We start from the raw sequence: 17,591 nt of genomic DNA, 5'->3' as shown, positions 1-17,591 counted from the left end.
GTCTTGACCCTGATACTGAATGAGAGTCTACAGCTCACCACGGTGGGCCAGGCATTCAATACTTGGGCTGTGTGTTTGAGGAACTCATGGTGAGGTGGGCAGAGGGTGGGGGCTCTGAGGAACTGTGCTCCAATTACAGCTGAGAAGATGCTGCTCCAGGTCCTCAGGGATCTGGAAATTAGATGGGGCAGAGAGGGGAGCCTGTGAATAGGGCTGTCACAGTGAATAAAGTCAGCCACTGACTACATGCCTCAGTTGCTCTCTCCTCTGGGGAGCTGAGTGTAATACAGATGATGGATATGCTATAGAGGAGAAGATCACCGTGAGAGGCAGGCTAGAGTGGAGGTCAGGACTTCCATTTAGGGAAGGATGGAGCAAAACTGGTGTCTGTTGACCACCTACCATGTGCCAGGCACTATGCCAAGTGCTTTATACACACTATCCTGCAACAAAACATTTTAAAAGTTGAGAAAACATGGATAGGGAGGTTACATACTATCCCCATGTCATAGCTAATGAAGGGCAGAGTGAGGATTTGAACTGAAGGCTGCCAGACTCCCAAGCCCACACCTGTCAATTGCTTCCCCCTGGATACATACAACAGGAAACATTTACCTGGAGACACGCTCCCATCAGCACACAGGGTGTTGCTTGTAATTCACAAAGCAGTAGATGTATCTTCATTCACCCCTTGTGCTTCACTCAAGAAAGCAATCCCATGCAAGTAAATGAAAGTGACATTATTAAGTACTAAATGAGGAAGAGTATTGTGCTTGCAAATGTTGGTACTTTACCAATATTAACATTCCTAGTAACTGACTTCATACCTGATTTGAAATCTACCTGTACAGCATGATGCTGGTTGAGCACCACCAAGCTACACTATGCCTGATAATGAATTTGGTCCTCACTCATAAGTATGCTGCAAGGCCAGCCACCTACTAAGAAATGGGGTTGGCCTCATTCTGAAAGGCAAAGGACAGTGATACAAAAAAGCATGATGTTTGGGCAGGTTACTACCTTTTAACCATGGCCTCCTCTAGTATGGCCCCCAGGCCTCCAAAGGGGATGCTGTTCTAGGCATGGGTCTGATTGATAGTAGCGATGCTTCTTATTTTATTTTTATTGGTTGATTGATTCGATGCTATTTAGAGAACATTGATTTTAGAGATACCATTGTGATTTTCAAAGTGTGCTCCCAGGGGACCGAGGGTTCTATAAAGGTGGCTTGGGGCCTCCCTGGGGGTGGGAGAGAAGGACTGAGAGTGGGACTCACTTGTCTAAACCAGGAGAGCTACTTTTTTGCTGCTTTATATACCAGGGTTCTAGGTACAGTTCTATCTGAAGACTCTTTTTTATGATTTTTTTATTATTATTATTATTATTAGTTAAGGTATTACAAATGTGTCCTCATCCCCCCATTAACCCCCAACATCCCCCCCCCCTCCCCGCACACTCACGATCCCATCCCCCTGTTGACTATGTCCATTGGTTTGGGTTATATACATGTATACAAGTCCTTCGGTTGATCTCTTCTCCTTACCCCTGCCCTCCCCCACTTTCCTTCTGGGGATTGATAGCCTGATCGCTGTTTCTCAGTCTTTGGATCTGTCCCTTTTCATCAGTCTATGTTGTTCTCTATAATCCACAAATGAGTGAGATCATGTGGTATTTATCTTTCTCTGACTGGCTTATTTCACTTAGCATAATGCTCTCCATGTCCATCCATGCTGTTGCAAAAGGCAAGAATTCCTTTTTTTTTTTTCTTTTTTTTTTTTTACAGCAGCATAGTATTCCATTGTGTAGATGTACCACAGTTTTCTAATCCACTCATCTGCTGATGGGCACTTAGGCTGTTTCCAAATCTTAGCTATGGTGAATTGTGCTGCTATGAACATAGGGGTGCATATATCCTTTCTGATTGGCGTTTCTGGTTTCTTGGGATATATTCCTAGTAAAAAAAATGGAAATCATTGCTTTAAAATTATGCTTTTGCAATCCCATAGGTAAAAATAATTGTGAGAGAGTCTGTCTCCTGTGGACCACCTGGTTGGCTGTCATTGAAGAGTGTTAAGGAACTAAGTCTCTGTAGAGACCCTTCTTCTCTAGCCCATCCTCTGATATTGAAGCTGGAAGTGAATCGCCTTAGGTAAATGGGTAGGTAAGCTAGGATCCGAGGAACAAAGGGAAATGTGCATTGGTTGATGTTGGAAGAAATAGGGGGAAAACACACACACACACATATTTGGTCTTGTGGTGGCCTTTCAAACTAGAAGGAGAAAGACTATGAGGTAATGGGCCCTCCTTATTTTATTAAGGAATTCACTCTATCTGCAGAGGGGCCTCCTAATTTCCTGGGTGTGTTTACAGAAACCATTCACGCACACCCAGCTGGTCTCAGAATTGCAGCCCACTGGAACCTGCTCCAACCAAGCAAATTGGCCCTAATGGGGACATTTTGCTTGGCAGTAGATCATCTTCCTTTTCATCGCCTCCTCCTCCTTCTTCTGGTTGCCCTTCACCTTCTCCAAGTCACAGAAAGTTAAAATTTACCCCTTGGCATCATTCCATGAAGTCAGTCAGTTTCTTCCCCAACGTCACACTCCTTTTCTCGTTTTCTCTCCCTTTTGTGCTGCGAGCACACCTCATTCTGATTTTAAAGGACTTCTCTATTAGGAATGAACATGTCTTGCTAAATGCATGTACAGTGGGGATAGGTCTGATTCTTGCTGACTTCCCAGGGGCTGTGTTCCTAAAGTCCTCTTATAAATTGGTTGCTTGTACCTGAGCTCTTATTTTCCCAGCTCCCTGTGATGCTAACTAAGTAAGGTTCCCACCCTAGCCCACAAGAGCCTCTTCCTTAGTCACAAGATGTAGTGTGGTGTGGACTCCGTTAACGTGACCTAGTGGAATGGACAGGGATTTGGGGCAAGCTAGAAATGGGGTTAAGTTTCAGGTTGTCTTCTGGCCTTGGGCCACTTACCCTCACTGCTTCAATTTTCTCCTTAATAGATAAAATGAAGGTCATCATAGCCACCTCAGATGGAGGCTGGGCTTGACTACCCTGTGCCAGGGCTAACTGACAGAGCAGTGTGGGTGCCCAGCACAGAGTGGGTGCTCAGGACGTGGTATGTCCTCCCCACCCCTCTCCACCCTCGTCATTGAGTCTGAAGAGTCACTCTAGAGGTAGTGTTCTCCAATGAACAGTGCAAAAAGAAGAGAAAATGAAAACAGAGATTTAACCATGTTATGAATAAGAAATAGAGTTTCTGTCTTTATTGATGGCATTTGGAAAAGGGTAGAATTATTCAATTAAAGGGAGATATGGTAAAGGTGCTGAGGGGATTTTTGGACACTTTTAGGGTTAGACTGGTTACTACTGATCTGTCTGGAGATGAGTTCCTTTAAAAATATCTTAGGGGACTGAAATGGCCCCGGTGAGGTTGAGACGGCCCCGGTGAGGTTGAATTGGCCCCAGTGAGGCTGAGACGGCCCCTGGGAAGCTGAGAAAAATACCACATGAACTCACTCATTTATGGATAATAAGGACCATTATAGCTTGATGAACAAAAATAGATACAGAGTCAGAGCAGCATTGAGCAGACTGTCAAACTACAGTGGGAAGCATGGGGAGGGTTGGGGGGGGCAGGTAGGAGATCAACCAAAGGACTTGTATGCATGCATATGAGAATAACCAATGGACACAAGACACTGGGGGGTTGGGGAGGCCGGGGGAATGTCAAGGGGGGGCGGGGCGCGGGGAAGGAGACATGTGTAATACTCTTTGTAATACTTTAAGAAATAATAAAATAAAATGTCTTAGGGGATGCCCGCTGGTGTGGCTCAGAGGTTGAACATCGACCCATGAACCAGGAGGTCACGGTTCAATTCCCGGTTAGGGGTGCGGGCTCCATCCCCAGTAGGGGGCCTTCAGGAGGCAGCCAATTGATGATTCTCTCTCATCATTAATGTTTCTCTCTCTCCCTCTCCCTCTCCCTTCCTGTCTCTGAAATCAATAAAAAGATATCTTTAACAATATATCTTAGGGGAATATGGACACTCGCCTTTCTGGTTTTGGGGACCACTAGCCCAGCTCGGGGTGCGAAGATAAAAAGAACAACTGGGAAAGAGGAGAGAAGACGGGAAAACCTTGAGTATTTGACACCTGGATCTGCCCTCCTCTGTACAACAAAATTACACTTAGTAATAATCGTTCCATAATTAATAATGATCATAATTAATGATGAAAATAATTAAAATTATTTTCCTGATTTGTTATTAACTTAAAAACCATAAACAATTCGAAATGAAGAGTAAATGTCTATGCTAAAATATATTCAAGTTCAATAGGATTTGTTATGTAGGAACTAATATTTGAACTTATAATATCACATCTCACAGTTCTACCCTGTGCCATAGTTTTAAAATTTAAATGCAAATAGACACTCCAAGGGCCACATACAAGAGCATGACTGGAGCACGTCAGGTTCTTTCTCTGTCTCTGGAGTCACTGTGCTCTCACTGTTACTTTTTTCTTATTTTTTAAAAATAAGTTTTTATTGATTTTTTTTTAGAGAGAGAGAAAGGAAGAGGGAGAGATAGAAATCTCAATGAGAGCGAAACATCAAAATCCATTGGCTGCCTCCTGCATGCCCCCTGCTGGGGATCGAGCCCACAACCTGGGCATGTGCCCTGACCAGGAATAGAACCATGACCTCCTGATTCATGGGTTGACAGTCAACCATTGGGCAACACCAGCCTGGCAGCTCTCTCTGGTTTTGAACCCACCATCTCAACGCAGAGATATATAGTACCAGGGACAGAGACACACATTGCGTCTTAAATGAGCCTGAATGGTCCTGGGCCCTTAGGAATTTACTCATGAAATACTCTGTCACTAAGTGTGGCTTAATGTAGTTAAGTGTGTGTGAGTCTGACTTTGTTACTTCCATGTGGAATTCGATTTGTATTCAAATTTAGGTAATACAAACATGCTAATTTGAAGCTTATATATATTGTTAAAACTCAACGGCAACTGCAACAATTGGGTAGAACTTAGAGCAATGAGAGATTTTCATGGGGAGGATAGTTTAGCACCGACATTGTTTGGACTTGCTAGAGCAAGGTAACAACAAAAAGCAGCCGGACTTTAAGTTTTGTTGTTGGTTTTTGTCTGTGCAGACAATGGCCCTCTTGTTGTTGGCATCCATGGTGTCCTGTAGTCACTGCCCTGCCAATGGCCTACCACCAGGTGTGGCAGACACTGCACAGCCGTTCCCACCTCCGCTCTAACAGAAGCGAATTTGTTTGCCATTGAACATTGGTGCGCTCAAGAACAGGGAGCCTCGCCCCCAGCTTTGGGGAGTAAACATATTTTAAACCAATCATGGTGCTCCATTTCTCCTCGACAGTGATTGGTTTGGATTGAGTATGTGACTGGATTCTAGCCAAGAAGATGTGAGGATAAGCCTGCTTGGATGGGGAGGGGGAAATTCTGGGGAAGCATTTCCTCTCGACTAAAATCAAATCAAAACAAACAAATGATAAACAAACCAGAGTCCTAAGGATCAACATTTCCCCCAACATAAATACATATCTGCATACACCCCCTTCCTGGATTTGGGCACAGCTGGGGGAGGCAGTGGTGCCTAGGCCATGAGAGCCATCCTTCAATCACGGGGGACAAGCTGGAGGAGACAGCCAATGTGCCAAGGATGGTAGACCAGAAAGCTGAAACTACTTGCTGCTTAGATGTCTGCTGTGTGAGGCCATAGATTTCTACTCCTGAGGCCACTGGACTCTCCTGGGTCTTAAGCCCAAAAGCAGCCTAGAGTTACTGTTGGGTGGGTGTGGGTGCGGGGAAAAAACAGGGAAAAGGGAGGGTACAGTACAGGTGACCCATGAACAACCCTTCGCAGTCAGAAATCCACATATAACGTCTGGCTCCCCAAAACTTTACCATTAATAGCCTACTGTTGACAGGAAGCTTTACCGATAACATAGTGGATTAGCATGTATTTTGTATGTTATATGTATTACATACTATATTGTTACAATTAAGTAAGCTGGAGAAAAGAAAATGTTATTAAGAAAAATCATAAGGAAGAAAAAATGGATTCCCAGTATTTATTGAGGGAAAAATCCAGGCATAAGTGGACCTGTGTAGTTTAGACCCTTGTTGTTCAAGAGTCCGTTGTATGCGCTTGGCCTTCTGGGTATGTTGGGTGAAGGAAAAAGAAGAGAGGAGAAGGGATACTGGGCCAGATGATCCCGTCAGCTGGCTTCAGATGTCACCATTGGGCTGAACTTCTTGATGATAGAATCAGAGTGTCCGAGTGGATGGGTGAGTGGCGGCGGGGGGGTGGGGGGGGGGAGGGTAAGGTGGGGTCCAAGTGAGCCTTTGTAAAACAGCAAGTCTGTGACTCATGCAGTGACCACCATAGTAATCCATCAATCACTGTCCTCATTATGCTCGCCTCCCCTAACCAAGGGAAGGGTAGTAAATAATAAAAGTTTCAAGTGAGAGCAAGTCAGCAGACCTTCGTTGTTTGCTCATTCAGCCTGTACATTAGCCCTGGTCCCCTAGAATGGAGAGCGGAGGCAGGCGTGGAAAATGCTGACACTTCATTTGGGAGGTGTAAGGCCAGGGAGTCGAGGGTGAGAAAAACGGGGGTTGAGGTGAGGACAGATGCCAAGCAGTCTGACATGATATGCTGGGGTGCTGGCCACCACTTCCCATCAGCCCCAAAGACACTTGCAGGTGGCTTTGGCATGCGTGTCTTTTCTGGAAGGTTTCTTTAAAAAAAAAAAAAATCACCGCAAAACAGTACACAGAGGGCAGAAAAGGAGGAGTTTGGGGAGCTACCCTCCTTCACGTCTGGGGTATATCATCTGGCCCCTCGGTAAGCCAGACCCATGCACTGGAAGTGGAGGTGAGACTTGGCCTGAATGGGGTGCTGACCAAGAGACAGAAAAGGGAGGCAGTCACAGGAACTTGAGACGACACCTACTGTGTGTGTGACGCAGTGCTGGGACCCAAGTACTTACCCATCCGTGTGCAGGGACAACCCATCCCACCTTGCTCCACGTTGTCCCTCTCCTGGCGGGGCTCAGGCACCGTCTCCACCTCTTCAAGACCTCTCCTCCTCACCCTTCCAGTCTGCGTTCGAAGCAAGCTCCTCGGGGCTAAGCATAAAATTCCATCTGTGCCTTTTGTAAGGGAGAGTAAAGAGGAATTATTGCCGCTCCTTGCTCGGCTGGGTTTTGTAGAATTACCCCAAAGCAGTGTTTATCATGCCATTGAGCTGGAGGCCCATGCTTAATGTGCTATCTGTTCTGACCCCAGGTGTCTCTCTGCATCGCTGCTCTCCCACCGGCTCTGCCACCGTCCGCTCCTTCTAGGGTCATTGCTGACAAGTGTATTACCGGTGTTTATCCATATTAAATCTTGTATCGTTGACTGCCTTCCCCCCATTTTTTCTAAGCTCTCTTGGCTTCTGCGGTTTTCCTTCCTGCCTCGTCTCGTCCTTCTAGGAAAGGCAAACCCTTCTAAGTCAGGAATCTTCCTGAAGCTTCAGGCTCCCAATTGATTGTGAAGAATAAAGATGTGAGGGACGGCCCTGCGACAGAGCCCCAGACTGCATCTGGAACTGGTACTGACCGTTCCCAATCACATTGTCCGAGCGGTGGGCAGTTCACCGGCGGGGCTGGTTGCGCTGGGATATACATTGTGAAGGTAGCGCTTGGCCAGCAGTTTGCTCCTGGAGGAACACAGTCAAAAGGTATCACCTTGATCACGTCTTATGTAGGGACAGCACTTTACAGTTTACAAACCACGTTTGATTGTTCCTAAAACCTAAAAGCATTTGCTATTTTTTTTTCTTCTCCATAAAACATTTTATTAGAGCAAAACAAAAAAAAGCATTTTATTCTGAAAAAGAATGAAGTAAGAAGGTCTACCTTCATCGAGCCATTAGGAAATGAAGGCACGTCTGAATGTTCCCAGTTTTGAATCTCACGTCATCGATACCAGGGAGATAGACTCCGCCACCATGTTCCTTTGTTCCCACGCAATAGCAACACCTTACACGTGTGTGGTCCCTTTGAATTCATTTTCCAAACGTTTCATGTATTTTGGGGGTTTTCTGAGATAATTATCCTTGAGAACAGCGGTGTACATGGAGGCCTAATCTGTGAGTTTGCGAAGCAAACCGTTAAGTCTGTGGCCAGTGTTGACCATGAGATTTTCACAGTTGTTTTTCCATCAAAGAGAGGCTTTCCTTTTACTGATGATGAGACCTGAGAAACAAATTGTATGGCTACTTGAAAACAACTCTGTTTTATTCTTCAGTGGATGCAAAAGTCATAAGAAATTGGATAATAGATTAATTATATGTGACACAGGATAAAAATAAGGTCAAATTTCTTTGTTATAAGGAAAGAAAACCATAATCCGCTCTCATAGAAAATATTTAATCAGACAGATCACTCATTTAGTCAATAGCCAGTTGTTCGATGCCTCTTGAGTACCAGGTACTATCAAGGCACAGTACTCCTTTCCCCTCCCCTCCTTCCACTTCCTCCTGCCTCTTTACACTTCTTCTCTTCTCGCCCCCTCCCCCGCCCTCCCCCCCCCTCCCCCGTCCCCCCCGAAATCTGGCAGGGGCAAAGCTATCGTGTCTTAATGTGCTTCTATCCTCCTGGTGATTGGGAGGGAGAAAGGTCTTTGTTTCTATTGAGAGACAGGTGTTGCGTGCCTGACCCCCACCTGCCTGGTCGGCAGTGGCCCCCTTGGACACTGCCGGAAGGAAGGGGTCTTTTTGGCAAACAGAGTGCTTCGATATATACTATTCAGCCATGTTGATGAGAATAGGATTTTGAGACTCAGAAAAAAGTCATAACGGATCTTTGAAATGTCTGGACCTCATTCCAAGACTCCTGGTAGGGCTGTCAGGCAACGAAAGGGATGCCGGTGATGGTGGGGCGGAACCCAAGCATTTCTCCACTCAAGACGGTGCCCCCTTCACATTTTGTCTTTGGTGTCATGGTGGCAGTGCTGATAGGACATGCGCCTTCTTGCCCCAATAATGGCCCATTACAGCGCCAGGAAAAGCCATCCTGCTTCCGCAGCATTTATCTGTCAGCAGGAGACTATTATGGGAGCACAAACTCACATTGTATTAGTGTTATCAGTTAATTATGATCCTTGGGATGCGTGCCAGCCAATGGGCTGCCAGTCTGCTGACCACCACTCAGGGATATAACTCCGCACCCCCCCGATTCAAGTAGGCGAGACAAGAGTGAGGGGGACCACAGATGTGTGGGGCCAGCGACGTTCTCCCTAGGCTGGAGCCCATGGCGCCCCGGCCTGATCAGCACGGTGCCCGGGGATGCGCGGGTTAGGCCTGCTGTCCAGGCCAGGCCCCCCTTACCCTCATGGACTGTCAATGGACCCGCCTCCCCCAGCGCTGACCCCGGGGCGGGAGAGAAACAAGCTTGGAGTGTGATTCCGACGGTGGGTTCCACAGAGGCTCCACTCCTTCCTGGTGGTAAGAAGTGGCTGAGCACCTTGGGTGTTTCCAAGGCATCATTCTCAACTGGACACTTGGGTTCAGGGAATACGGGTGAGGCTGAGGGTCCGGGATGGCGTAACAAGTCAGTGAGTGTCCACCTTCCCTGGACTTGGGGACATGCGGTAGAGTCTTCGAAGCTTCCCGGTGGGTCCTATCTTTTAAGGGGGAAGCCGTCAAGTCCTCTGGGCTCCTGGGGCCCACGTTGAGTCCACCAGCTCTTACTAAGTTGTCTGGATTGAAAAGTGAGAAAAAAAACTGCCTCTTATTATAGGCATCACATAAGGAGGGGATTCAAGAGCCCAAGATGGCCTGCTTGCTGCTGCCTTGTGTGTGCAGACATGACTGGTGCCAGGGAGGCTGCCTCAAGAGGGGGGAGATGCACACCAAGACCAGACTCTGAGAGCGGAGGGGTTTTCACCTCCTGTGGCAAGGGGTGATTGCCGAGGTCCGCTGCTTGGATCCCAGCAAGGCCACCCTTGAGATCCAGGTGCAGGCAAGAGGATGGCCCATTCTAAGGACTTAGCCAGACCGGGATGGGAAAGTGGGGTGGGTAGCGTGGACCTGTGTCCCGTAATCCACCATTCAGTTGGAGGTTGTCGTACCCAGAGAAACACAGGTTTGGGGAACAGAGTGGGCAGGACTGCTTCTGGGGATGTTTTCCTAGCATCTGCCTCCAGGAACCACCCCCCCGCCCCCCCCCCCAGGAAACCACCTGGGGAAGGGTGTGGGCACAGAAGCCTGGGTGTGTGTTGCCAGTGGCACTGCTCTGGTTTGGCTTCCGATTCCCTAGGAAAGAGCTTGAACTTAGGGGAGGAGAGAGGAGAGAAAGTGAGGAGCCTTGTGTACAAAGATTCCGGAGCTGGATAAGTAAAAGTCCACAGATGGCATGCTTTGCTAGTTACTCGCTGTGTGACCTTGGGTAGGTCGCTTCACCACACAGCGAAATTCACAAACTTCCTTAATGATAAATTCTGATGACGGTTCTAAATGATCCCTGAGCCTTCTTACCTGTAAGGTTCTGTGAACGTAACACATATCTATTTAAGGGGTTTTGTCACGAAAACAAAATGAGCTGCGGTCCCCTTACAACCAGTGGTTCTCAACCTTCCTAATGCCGCGACCCTTTAATATAGTTTCTCATGTTGTGGTGACCCCCAACCATAAAATTATTTTTGTTGCTACTTCATAACTGTAATTTTGCTACTGTTATGAATCGTAATGTAAATATCTGATAGGCAGGATGTATTTTCATTGTTACAAATGGAACATAATTAAAGCATAGTGATTAATCACAAAAACCATATGTAATTATATATGTGTTTTCCGATGGTCTTAGGCGACCTCTGTGAAAGGGTCGTTCGACCCCCAATGGGGTTGCGACCCACAGGTTGAGAACCACTGCCTTACACGCTCTGCAATTATTGTGTCTAGTACCTTTTGTCCCATTTCCTTTTGGCTGGCTTGCCTGGTTGGGGGTGCCAGTGTTGGGACATAGGACAGTGAAGGGGTGGCCTAGAGCTTTTGGTGAGAGGTGGATTACACATAGCCCCTGCTCTCGGTGAGCAGTGGAGGTATGAAGTGATGATTGATTGGTTGAGTGAACTTCAGGTTTGAAGGAATCCAAGAGCCCTGCCTGTCTCACTCCACCCCCTGTGCCATCTTGGTTTTCTAGAGAAGAGATGACTTTAGCAAGGTCACACCGATCCAGGAGGTCTCTGCACTCCCCTCCCCCTCCCCCATGCCCCACTGCCTCTCCAGCTACATGGAAAAGGACCCTGGATCTGGGGAGAAGTCCTGCCCCCCCCCCCCCCCCCCACCGTGAGCTGGCCGTAGACAGAGTGGGCTGGCCCCGTGAACACTGTGTAACTTGGCCATGGTGGCCTGGGCCTGCCAGGCTGGATGGGATTCCCAGGGTGTCCCCGCCGGCGGGTCCTCCTTCATCTCTTCTGTAGCAGGGTCTGCAGGCTCATGCTTGCCAGGGAGGCAAAGGAGACAAAACTCACCGGAGGCTGAGGCGGCTGGATGGGCCCTCGGAGGGGGGCAGTCTGAGGACAGGGTCTCAAGGACCTCCTTCCGGGGAGGACAATCAGCTAGTGCCCAGGAGCGAGGCGAGACAGACAGTGCTGTGTGCAGGCGCCAGGCTAGCTTCCTAACCAACGCAGGCCTCCTCATGTCCCTCTTTGCCCGCCAGTGGCCTTGCATCCACGGCTCTAGGCTGTGAAGTTTTCCTTTCATGCTCCACTGAGTGCTCTGTCTCCAGTTAAACACAGTGCACCCTCACAAGGCAGAGTCAGCTGATCCCATGCAACCGGCCAGGGCTTCACCCCCTTCTGGGCCAGCAGGCTCTGGCACCCCACCCCAGGCGGCTACAGTTTACAAATTCGTGAACAAAAACTTTATCAAGCGACTTCTAAGTGCAGGAGATTCCCAGTGAACCAAAACAGACATGGTCCTTGCCTTCACAGAGCTTACAATCTAGTGTGTGTGTGTGTGTGTGTGTGTGTGTGTGTGTGTGTGATTGCTCATACCAATATACATATATGTAATTGCAAACTGGTCAACTACCTGAAGCAAAGTGACTAGCAGAAGGTTCTGGTGTGGTCTGGAAGGTGGGGTGTGCTAGGTGGCAGACGCAAGGACCGAGGGGAGCGTGGCCTGGGCCGAGGACCAGTGCCGAGGGACCCGCAGGAGCCTGTGGTGTGGGGCCTTCCTTGTAGGCCAGGGGAAGGACTGGGGCCTCTTTCTGAATGGTGACAAGGGCACCTCGGACATGCATTTACAAAGCGCTCCCTGGCTGCTGTGTGCTTGGAGAAGGGACTTCCGGAGCCAGGCAGGATGCAGAGAAACCACCACTGAGGTCTTGGCGAGATAGGGTGGCTGCGAAGAAGCTCAAGGGAAGTGTCTCTGCACCCTTTCCTTCTCCCAAGTCACCAAGTCCTTATGCGGTTAAAACAGAAAAACAAAAGGCCCGGGGCTGCTGGGGCTCTGCTGACAGAGCAGACATCTTCATCCATCTCTCACCGAGATACCTGCCGGAGCCCCTGTGCGGAGAATCCCGCGTTCCTCCACTTCAGCACTTATGAAAAATCTCAGCTGCGTCCCAGCCTGCGCGCTTTCATTTATCCAAGTCAAGAATCATCTGCAGCCTCGCTGCCCGGTCCCCAGCCCCTCCCAGCGGCTGGCCCCTCCTGGGGTTTCTCACAACCCTCCTGCTTTTATTCCTGAAGTGCCTGAACACTGCCTGGAGTTACACTCCATTTAGACGTTATTTTGATGATAAAATTGTCCCCCCCCCCCCCCCCCCCGCACTGCTCATTGTCTTCTGTAGAATCGAGGAGAACAAGGTGGTGGTCTCTCCTGAGGGCTTTTCTTCCCCTTTTAAATAATTCTACGCCTACCTCCCTCCCCACACTCATCTGAATCATCAAATTGATTATTATCCCTGTGGCTGGCACATCTCAAAAGATGACAAGCCCCAGAAGAAGGATTGGGGCATGGCTCGCAGCTGGCTCTTGGTTCAGTAGCAGCCCATAACATTCGGGTTCATGGAGGGAGCAGCAGACAGGAATGCAGGTGTGTTCGTAGCTGGGGATTCAGGTGTGTACGCTGAAGTGTCTGTGTGCCTCGACGTGGATGTGGCAGGGAGATTGGTTGCGTTAACCACTATTGTATTTTCCTAAGCGGACTGGAATTTATTTGCCTGTGCCTGTGTCCTGGGTACATTTCTGAGAGTTGCCAATGACGAGAGCGTCGTTTTATGCATCTAGAGAGCATTTTATAGATGCACGCCCTGGGTACGGAGCCATATGAAAGCGGTTCAGAACCAACTGGCCCAGGTGAGGGGCGCTGGGCAGGGAATTGTTTCTCTTCTGCTCTCTCTCTCGCTGCGCCTCACCTGCTGGCCTGGCCCTTTGCACTTCTGCACACCACACACAGGGGTTGAGGCTGCAGATGTCTAGGGCGCTGGTTGCTTCTCCTTGGTGCGAGAGTGGAGACATGTGACTCATTTTTAATCTGGAAAACAGACCCATTCCAAAAGGCTGAGAGGTGAGTCTGCTAGACCCGCCAGTTAAAAAGATAGGACGGAGGTAGAAGGGTATACAGGCAGCAAATCTTTCAACGCCCCAGTCCCACGAGCCAGTTGGACAACAATTGTTTTTTCTGTAACGGTGAGAGGGCAGGCTTTGTGGCTCCCCTGCCCGGTCCTCCTGCTCCTCAGGACGTGGGGACCTCGCTGGAGCGCCCGATTCCATTGAAGTCTCTCTGGCTCCCCCCTCCCCCCACCCCAGCTTGATTCTGTCACTTTAAGTCCAGCCCCTGAGAGATAGCCAATGGGAGCCAAACCATACATCAGTCTCCCGGCCTTAAAGCTACAGTAGGGTTAGTGGGCTCCAAGTCTCCCGCGCCCGAGCCTCCTCCACGGCGCCCTGTCCCCTCTGCCCGCTCGGAGCGTGTGCAGGAGCCGGCGCGCCGGGCTGTGCGCGCACCGCTCCCCGCCTCCCCCTCGCCCCGCCGCGGCGCTTCCTCCCGCCCTGCCGCCTCCAGCTCCCGGTGCCCGGCCGGACTCGCACCTCGCCAGTGCCCTTCACTCGCTCTTCCGCGTGATTTCCCCGCGGTCTTTCTCTACCAATTGGGAATGCTAAGCCGGGCCTGATGGACGTGTCAGAACTCTGCATCCCGGACCCCCTCGGCTACCACAACCAGTAGGTGCTCGGCTCCTCCGTGGGTCGGTCGGTCGGTCGGTCTGTCCTGCTGCCGGTGGGGCTGTCTCCGTCCCGGGTGTCGCAGTTCTTCTCGGCGTTCTTGAAGCAGCCCGGACCCCGGTGCACTTGGGGAGTGTCGGAGGGGGAAAGCCGCGCACTTCCTGCGTTTCCTTCCTGCACCTAACTTTTCCCGTACCCCCTTTGCACACTCTGACTTTTAGAGCAGCAGTTTCTCACTCGCTCTTTCTTCCTCTCCTGGAGAGAAAATATTTGAGCGTCTGTGGCATGGGCAGGAGCAAGCCCAGAACAGGTGCGGGACAGTCGCAAAGACGTCTCGTCCTGTCTGAGAAAGCCTCCCTTTGGCTTGAACATTTATTTCCATCCTGGGGGTCAAAAATGGTGGGCAAGGGAGCGAAATCGTAGGTGGTGCGCGGGTTTGGAAACAGCGGGCGGGCAGCGCCGCCTCGCCCTGCGGTCCGAGTGGGGAGCCCCGAGGGCGCGCACGCCGCGCGGTGCCCGGAGTCCAGGCTCCCCAGGGGTGCGGACGGCACGGCCGGGCCGGGACGCACTGCGCCCCGCACGCCCTGCGAGGGAAGCCCGCACCAGCCAGGAGTCGGGACACGGCCCGGCGCTGCGGCACCGGCAAAGTTGGTTCCAGGCTCTGGAGGAGGCTGCGCCCGGCGGAACAGACGGGCGCGATTTCCGTGCCCGGGGCGGCTGTGCACTCACCTGGAGGGAACCTGGCGGGGGGCGGGGGGGGGGGGGGCGGGGAGCGGGTGTCCAAGCAGCCTGGGCGTAGGTGGCGGCGGGGGGCTACGGAACTGGACTCGCAGGAACCGCGGGTCCCGGGCTTGGGCAGCGCGCCGCGCACGCGCGCGCACAGAGTGGAAAGTGGAGAACTGATCCCCCTGAACCGCGCGGGGCCGACCCGAGCATCCGACCCTGGGCTCCGCGGGGCCAGGCTCTGGCCCCCGGCAGTTTCCCTCCCAGGGCCACTTGCCCGGGTCCCTGCCCGGTCTCCCCTCTGGCGCTCCGTGTCTCACCGCTTCCGGGCAGGTGTCCAGGCATCTCGGTGCGGGAGCCCGAGTGGTCCCTCGGAATGCTTAAAAAATAATAATAAAATGAAAACTCAAGGTTCTAGTGCACTTGCTCAACTTCGTGCTTTTCTTCCCCTTTTTTTTCCGGAAGCGAACTAAACTACCAGAGTCACTGCTCGCTCCACCATCCTTTCATTTCTGTGCCCCTCCTCCCAAGACCCAGTACAACCCTAAAATAAAGACTCTGGATAGCGAATGTGGGGTTCCTGGGAGTGTTCATCCGCCCCTCGCTGCGCAGACCACCTCCACGCCGGGTGGACCGCGCGCGCGAGAGGGAGCCGAGGCAACTTCCCAGCAGCAGCTCCTGTCCAGACCGACTGCTCCCGCCTCCACGCTGACCTTTTCGGTTGTAGTTTTAGGAGTTTCTTGCGGGGGGAGGGGGCGGGGGGGGGTGCGGGGGGCGGGTGGTTCCTTTTTGGTGCCGCTAGAATTTAGACAAGAGAGTCAGAAGGTGGTGCGTGGCTTGGGAGAAGAGGGGAACCCTTCATTATAATGGATTCGGATTTCCCCCGCTTGAAAAGTGCTCTTCATTCTGTGTATAGGTTACACCGATGATCCCAGCTTGTGTGGCTGGTGGCAGGGGGTGGGGGTGAGGGGGTGAGGGGGGGGGCAGTGCCCTAAGATGCTCCCTCCTCAAAGCTAGTGGGACCGTGAAAGAAACCTCGGGTGAGCAGGTGAGGCTGAGAACCATGTTCGATGCTTGTGGGGCATTTTCTCACATAACACTACGAAGTGCGACAAATATTTGATGTTTAAATTATTTAGGCTCCTTCGCTCCAGAGGTGACTTCTTTAGGTGAGCCGGAGCTATCTATGTATGCTTCCCTGGCTCAAGTCATAGACGGTAAATATGAAAATTCGAATGGGGGAAATATGTCCTGTGACTGTGTTCAGAAAGCAAGGAGAGGGGAGATGGAGGGTCTAGCAGCAGGGCAATTCATCGAGTTGATGGCCACCCCGGCTTGAGTTTGAGGAGAAATATGGGCAAAGAGGGAATGTCAGGGAAGCAGCAAAGGGGAGAGAGGCAGCCGAGGTCCTGGGTGTCTGGGAGGGTTGATGTGGGAGTCATTGATGGAGTGAGTCTGACCGTGGTTTGGACTCCCTACCCTTCCTGGTTTCTTTGCAAAGAATTAGCTTCTCACTCCATGGGGCACAGGAAAACCCATAAATATGCCCGCTGTTGCCCCTGAGGAATGAAGCAACCCTGTGCGGTGCCCGGCACATAGGAGAGCTGGCCCCATGCACAGAGGTGTGCCTCCTGGGGAGGTTTAGGTCTGCTGTAGTTCAGGTGCAAAATCCCCAAGGGCCAGCCTGGAGGGCAGAGGCTGGGGTAGGGGAGGCAGCTTTCTGACCTCAGCCCCCTCGTGCTTCGTGACAAGTAGCTTTAGAGCCCTTGGTAGCATTTTGTGGTTGGTTGGAAGGACAGTAGGACGAACCCATTCATTTCAGTGCTGATGTTTCTCCGGGAACATATCCATGAGTGGGTGCATGTGCTCTGTACACACAGTTTCTATCCATGTGGCTTAGTCAGCATTCCTGGACTTGAGAAAACCCAGGGGCACAGGCACCACGGCTCAGCCCTCCTCACCTGCTAACATTCGGAGAGCATTTTTCAATGCTTTAGTGTTATTCTCACTTTCCAGGTGAGACATCCCCCCACCCTCACACACACACACACACACACACACACACACACACACACACCTTCATACCTTTCTATCTTTCATTTTCATTTTCCTGTAGCCAATCCTGTAGGTGACTCCATTACCATTTCTAATCAATATTTTATGTACATATATAATCAGCTGGAGTGGGAGTGAGCGTGCCGGCCTGCGTGTGCCTGTGTATAAATGTATCCGTGAGCCACCCGGCTGGAGACCCTCGGCATAAAAACTGGGGGGTGCGGAGGGGGGCGGGGGGCACCTGCCAGTGACCACTTTGTTGCTATTAAAGAAACAAAGAACAAATTGTCCTGACGGTAAAATATGTGGCTTCACACGTAGGAAAAATGCCACATGGTAATTCAGAATCAGTGACCCAGAGAAAAACAAAGGGGGAAATTAATTTTTAATGGTACATTTAAAAATAAATCACAGTGAGCACATGAGCCTTGGTTTTCCAAGGGACGGGCTCTAGGAAATAAACCTATGTGCCTGCCACCCTTCTGGAAATGCAGGCTGCCGTGGAAGAGGATGGGTGATCGGGGGCTGGACTTGCTCG

The 17,591-nt window shown here is 50.7% G+C and overlaps 1 protein-coding gene across 2 annotated transcripts in view; it reads left to right on the top strand.

Annotated features, from left to right (window-relative positions):
• Positions 1–17,591, top strand: part of ESRRB (estrogen related receptor beta) — a gene marked incomplete at both ends in the record, with an annotated part of 164,257 nt that overhangs the window by 46,941 nt on the left and 99,725 nt on the right. Inside the window, one exon of one of the 2 annotated variants that reach the window (XM_081111071.1) lies at positions 14,196–14,275. The exons of the other annotated variant lie outside the window; for it this stretch is intronic. Within the exon in view, the coding sequence (XP_080967197.1) occupies positions 14,226–14,275 (50 nt within the window). Of the gene's footprint in view, positions 1–14,195; positions 14,276–17,591 lie in introns of those variants that run through there. 2 annotated transcript variants of the gene reach the window in all.

This window comes from Myotis nattereri, assembly GCF_964212035.1.
Source record: "Myotis nattereri genome assembly, chromosome: 1".
Lineage (NCBI taxonomy): Eukaryota > Metazoa > Chordata > Mammalia > Chiroptera > Vespertilionidae > Myotis > Myotis nattereri.
Note: the sequence above shows the minus strand (reverse complement) of the source record. Positions and strands in the feature narration are given on the sequence as shown.